Source organism: Rana temporaria, chromosome 9, assembly GCF_905171775.1.
Source record: "Rana temporaria chromosome 9, aRanTem1.1, whole genome shotgun sequence".
In the NCBI taxonomy this organism is placed as follows: domain Eukaryota; kingdom Metazoa; phylum Chordata; class Amphibia; order Anura; family Ranidae; genus Rana; species Rana temporaria.
In genome coordinates this window covers 166,923,157-166,929,512 of record NC_053497.1, presented here as the reverse complement: position 1 = coordinate 166,929,512, position 6,356 = coordinate 166,923,157, and the positions used below count along the sequence as shown (strand labels likewise).

The 6,356-nt window shown below is 44.7% G+C and overlaps 1 protein-coding gene across 2 annotated transcripts in view; it reads left to right on the top strand.

The window, feature by feature from the left end:
- The first annotated feature begins 206 nt into the window (after positions 1-206).
- LOC120914288 (class I histocompatibility antigen, F10 alpha chain-like) overlaps positions 207-6,356 on the top strand; it is an 80,223-nt gene continuing 74,073 nt past the window's right edge. Inside the window, exon 1 of one of the 2 annotated variants that reach the window (XM_040324919.1) lies at positions 207-371. In XM_040324919.1, coding sequence (XP_040180853.1) covers positions 272-371 — 100 coding nt within the window. In that variant the 5' untranslated portion in view covers positions 207-271. The remainder of the gene's footprint in view (positions 372-6,356) is intronic. The other variant, XM_040324918.1, reaches the window with a different exon arrangement.

Genomic DNA, 6,356 nt, shown 5'->3' with positions numbered 1-6,356 from the left:
AGAAGAACGTATGACAGACAGGACTGAGTTGTGTTGTTGCTCCAATCCATCTACAATCCCCTCCTATACAGTATATTGTGTGATGAACAGCTCAGCATTTTACTTATTACTCGGCGCTCCCAACCTGTTTAGCCTCCCTTTGCCTGACAACTAGTGACAGTCTGTGTATTAATTTTCCTATTGGACAGAGAGCCAACCTCATCCAATCAGCACAGTGCTTCCTGTACACAGCTCTGACTCACACTGACTCCTCAGAGCGTCTCTGAAGTTGATGGTGTCGTGTTGTGGAGATTCTCCGTATAGATCACCCCAGAGGATGGAGATGACACCCCTCATCCTGATCATTCTGGGGGTGTCAGGAGGGTATTGTGGTGAGTATTGGGGGGTTATTGTTGTAGAATTGTGAAATATCCTGTAATATATTCCTTTATATCAGAGGAAACAGAGAGGACATTACTGAAAGTGAAACTTGTCCGTCCTCATTGTGATATGTAAATGTTCTGTCGTCATTTTGTCCGATAATAATGTACTAATATTATATATATACTGTATTTGTACATATTTATTTATATATAGTGTCCGGATGTCTCACAGGGAGCCTCTCCGAGTTTTATCTCTCCCTTGCAGGCCATGTAGGATCACCTGAGCTCAGTGCAGTGTTCATTTTGACATCAGATTTCGTTTTAGTCATTGTCTTTTGACTAAAATGCCATTTTAGGGCCGGATTCACAAAGAGTTACGCTGGCGTATCAGTAGATACGGCGACGTAACTCGGAATCTAAGCCCGTCGTAAGTTTAAGTGTATGCTCAAACTGAGATACACTTAAACCTAGCTAAGATACGACGCAACGGCGGATCCAGGGGGGGGCAACAGGGCAATTGCCCCCCCAGAGGCAATCTTTTTTTTTTTTTTTTTTAGACTGCTTTCTGGCAACGGCGGATCCAGGGGGGGGAGGGGCAACATGGCAATTGATCCCCCCCGAGGCAATCATGTCACATTGGCTTTTAAACTGCTTTGCGGTGCCTGCAGCTCCCGCTGCCGAGTCTCTCACTCTCTCTCCCTCTCTCATCACCAGGGCTGGTAAGCTGCCTGTCGCCTGTCCTGAGGCTGCTTTGAGCTGTAGCTGACTGCAGCGCTCCCCCTCTCTCCTGCTTGTATGACACTGGCCATCTCTCGCTGTGTGTGAGATCTGGGTCTGTGTTCGGCTGTGCTGCCTGTGCTAGACCTGCTCGTGTGATAGTAGATGGAACACTGATTGAATCAGTGTTTTGTCTATCACACAAGCCCGTCTAGGGGGGACTTTGCTAGAGCCGAACACAGACCTACAGCTCCTGTTTGTTCCATGACACACGTCGGGAGAGGAGATGCCTGCTGTGTGTGATCGAGGCAATGCCATGGTGAGTGCCATGCACAGTGTGGCTGCATTAATAGACAAAAGTGGGGCTGCATTCAATTACAAAAGTGGGACTGCATTCAATTACAAAAGTGGGGCTGCATTCATAGACAAAAGTGGGGCTGCATTCATAGACAAAAGTGGGGCTGCATTCATAGACAAAAGTGGGGCTGCATTCAATTACAAAAGTGGGGCTGCATTCATAGACACAAGTGGGGCTGCATTCATAGACCAGGGCCGGCCCTATGATGGGACCGGGTGGTACCATGGGTACCAGGCAGCACTTTTAGGGGGGCCAGCCTGTTCCGCCAGCTCCGCTACCCAAATAAAATTGATGTCCTTTTTTTCCCACAAATAGAGCTTTCTTTTGGTGATATTTGATCACCTGCGGTTTTTATTTTTTGTGCTATAAATATATATATTTTTTAACTTTTTGCTATAATAAATATCCCCAAAATTTTGAAAAATAAACTATTTTCTTCAGTTTAGGCCAATATGTATTCTTCTACATATTTTTGGTACAAAAAAAAAACACAATTAGCGTACATTGATTAGTTTGCGCAAAAGACATTGTGGCCGCCGGCAATTCACAGGTCCCTGTATACTCCTGGATACATGTATAGAGCCTTTTATACGCCTATATGCATGTATAGAGCCATGACAGGGCCTCTTTATATTCCTATACATGTATAGAGCAATGACAGGTCCTCTTTATACATGTATAGAGCCATGACGGGTCCCCTTTAGTTATCATGATATAAAATAATGAATGTGGGGGCCTTTTGGTTGGCGTGATTTTTTTTCTGGGGGGGGGGGGCGCATTTCATTCTTGGTCCCAGGCAGCACAATGTCTTGGGCCGGCACTGTCATAGACACAAGTGGGGCTGCATTGATATACAAAAGTGGGGCTGCATTGATATACAAAAGTGGGGCTGCATTGATATACAAAAGTGGGGCTGCATTGATATACAAAAGTGGGGCTGCATTGATATACAAAAGTGGGGCTGCATTGATATACAAAAGTGGGGCTGCATTGATATACAAAAGTGGGGCTGCATTGATATACAAAAGTGGGACTGCATTGATATACAAAAGTGGGACTGCATTAATATACAAAAGTGGCACTGAATTTATACACAAAGGTGGGGCTGCGTTCATATGCACAGTGAGGCTGCAATGGTGGGCACTTATGAGGCTGCATTGATCTCTTGTACCATGTGTTCAGTCTTTGACCATCCCTTGCACCATGCCTGCAGTCTCTGACCATCTCTAATACCACGTCTGCAGTCTCTGACCATCCCTTGTACCATGCCTGCAGTCTCTGACCATCTCTTATACCACGTCTGCAGTCTCTGACCATCTCTTGTACCATGCCTGCAGTCTCTGACCATCTCTTATACCACGTCTGCAGTCTCTGACCATCCCTTGTACCATGCCTGCAGTCTCTGACCATCTCTTATACCATGTGTTCAGTCTCTGACTATCCCTTGTACCATGCCTGCAGTCTCTGACCATCTCTTATACCACGTCTGCAGTCTCTGACCATCCCTTGTACCATGCCTGCAGTCTCTGACCATCTCTTATACCACGTCTGCAGTCTCTGACCATCCCTTGTACCATGCCTGCAGTCTCTGACCATCTCTTATACCATGTGTTCAGTCTCTGACTATCCCTTGTACCATGCCTGCAGTCTCTGACCATCTCTTGTACCACGTCTGCAGTCTCTGACCATCCCTTGTACCACGTCTGCAGTCTCTGACCATCCCTTGTACCACGTCTGCAGCCTCTGACCATCTCCTGTACCACGTCTGCAGCCTCTGACCATCTCCTGTACCACGTCTGCAGTCTCTGACCATCTCCTGTACCACGTCTGCAGTCTCTGACCATCTCCTGTACCATGTCTGCAGTCTCTGACCATGCCTTGTACCACGTTTGCAGTGTCTGACCATCTCTTGTACCACGTCTGCAGTCTCTGACCATCCCTTGTACCACGTCTGCAGTCTCTGACCATCTCCTGTACCATGTCTGCAGTCTCTGACCATCTCCTGTACCACGTCTGCAGTCTTTGACTATCCCTTGTACCACGTCTGCAGTCTCTGACCATCCCTTGTACCACGTCTGCAGTCTCTGACCATTTCCTGTACCATGTCTGCAGTCTCTGACCATCTCTTGTACCATGCCTGCAGTCTCTGACCATCTCTTGTACCATGTCTGCAGTCTCTGACCATCCCTTGTACCATGCCTGCAGTCTCTGACCATCTCTTGTACCACGTCTGCAGTCTCTGATCATCCCTTGTACCACGTCTGCAGTCTCTGACCATCTCCTGTACCACGTCTGCAGTCCCTGACCATCTCTTGTACCATGTCTGCAGTCTCTGACCATCTCTTGTACCATGTCTGCAGTCTCTGACCATCTCTTGTACCATGTCTGCAGTCTCTGACCATCTCTTGTACCATGTCTGCATTCTCTGACCATCTCTTGTACCATGTCTGCAGTCTCTGACAATCGTCTACAAACTATGGGATAGATTTATCGCATTTATATTTAAATATTTTTTACTAGTAATGGCGGCGATCATTGGTTTTTTAGCGGTACTGCAACATTGCAGCGGACACCTAATTGAGTTCTGTAAGCAACACCTTATTTTCTGGCAGTGCCCCTCCCGAGACTAGACTCTGGATCCGCCCTTGATACGACGGCATACGCCGTCGTATCTTAGGGTGCATTTTTTTCGCTGGCCACTAGGTGGCGCTTCTGTTGATTTTGGCGTAGAATATGTAAATTACTAGATACGCCGATTCACGAACGTACGCTTGCCCGTCGCAGTAAAGATACGCCGTTTCCGTAAGAGATAAGCCGCATAAGGATAAAACTGCCCCCTAGGTGGCGTACCCAATGTTAAGTATGGCCGTCGTTCCCGCGTCGAAATTTGAAAATTTTACGTCGTTTGCGTAACTTGTCCGTGAATGGGGCTGGACGAAATTTACGTTCACGTCGAAACTAATTTTGTCCTTGCGGCGTACTTTGGAGCAATGCACACTGGGAAATTCCACGGACGGCGCATGCGGCGTTCGGGAAAAACGTCAATCACGTCGGGTCACCAATAATTAACATAAAACACGCCCCCTCATCCTCATTTGAATTAGGCGCGCTTACACCGGCCCCATTTACGCTACGCCGCCGTAACTTAGGAGGCAAGTGCTTGAATACACTTGCCTCTCTGACTTACGGTGGCGTATCATAAATACGATACGCTGCGCCGCCGTAAAAATGCGTGGATCTACCTGAATCCTGCCCTTAGTTTTAGTCCTATTTTAGTCAACTAAAGTCTCCAGTACATTTTATTTGACTAAAATAAAATGGGTTTAGTTAAACGTTAATGCATTATTTAACCACTTCCAGACCTTAGGTGTTTTTCAGATTTGGTGTTTGCAAGACTAAAACAGTTTTTTCTGCTAGAAAATTACTTAAAACCCCCAAACATTATATATTTTTTTTTCTAACACCATAGAGAATAAAATAGTGGTCATTGCAATACTTTTTGTCACACCGTATTTGCGCAGCGGTCTTACAAGCGCACTTTTTTGGGAAAAAATTCACTTTTTTTAATTCAAAAATAAGACAACAATAAATTTGGCCCAATTTTTTTATATATTGTGAAAGATAATGTTACGCCGAGTAAAATGATACCCAACATGTCACGCTTAAAAATTGCGCCCGCTCGTGGCATGGCGTCAAACTTTTACCCTTAAAAATCTCGATAGGCGATGTTTAAAAAAGTCTAGAGATTGCATTTGTTGAGCTACAGAGTAGGCCTAGGGCTAGAATTATTGCTCTCGCTCTAACGATCGCGGCGATACCTCACTTGTGTGATTTGAACACCGTTTTCATATGCGGGCGCTACTCGCGTATGCGTTCGCTTCTGCACGCGAGCTCGTCGGGACGGGGCGCTTTAAAAAAAATTTTTTTTGTTTTCTTATTTATTTTTATTTATTTTATTACTTTTTACACTGAAAAAAAAAAAAAAAAAAAATTGATCACTTTTATTCCTATTACAAGGAATGTAAACATCCCTTGTAATAGAAAAAAGCATGACAGGTCCTCTTAAATATGAAATCTGGGGTCAAAAAGACCTCAGATCTCATATTTGGGCTTAAATGCAAAAAAAAAAAAAAAAATTGGGAAATGTCATTTTTTCAAATGACAAAAAAAAAATAATTGTCTCTTTAAGAGGCTGGGCGGGACTGACGTTTTGAGCTAGGGGGAGAGCTAGGGGGACGGGCGAAGGAGATTTTTCCTTCAGTCTCGTCCCCGCTCAGATGCCGAACGGTCCCGATCGCCTCCGCTGCTAGCGACGGCTCCGATAACCGATAACGGCGATCTCGCGGCAAATCCGCCGCGGAGACTGCCGTTATCGTTTACCAGACCGCGCACACTAAAGATTGATACCTCGGTTGTGGCAGCAGCTGCTGCCGTTACCGAGATATCAGTCTTTAAAAAATGGACGTACATCGTCGTGCACAGGTCTGGAAGTGGTTAAGCGTTTCTTTAGAATTGCCAAACTCAATATATATTTCTCGAGTAAAAATCTAATATTTATGATATTAGGAGTTGAACTTGCACTACAGACACTGATTTAGCCGTGATTATATGAACGTCTTCATAAATAAAACCACGTTTCATAAACAAACAAATATATTGATTTTTGATAAGCAAAAATACAACTTGAAAAAGAACAAAAAAAAAATGTAAAATCTATTGGCTGTAACGGCATTGCACATATTACTTGAATATATTACCAATATTAACCACTTCAGCCCCGGACCATTTGGCTGGCCAAAGACCGGAGCACTTTTTTGATTTCTTCTTCATATTTTTGGTAAAAAAAATCGCAATAAGCGTATATTGATTAGTTTGCGCAAAAGTTATAGCGCCTACAAAATAGGGGATAGATTTATGGC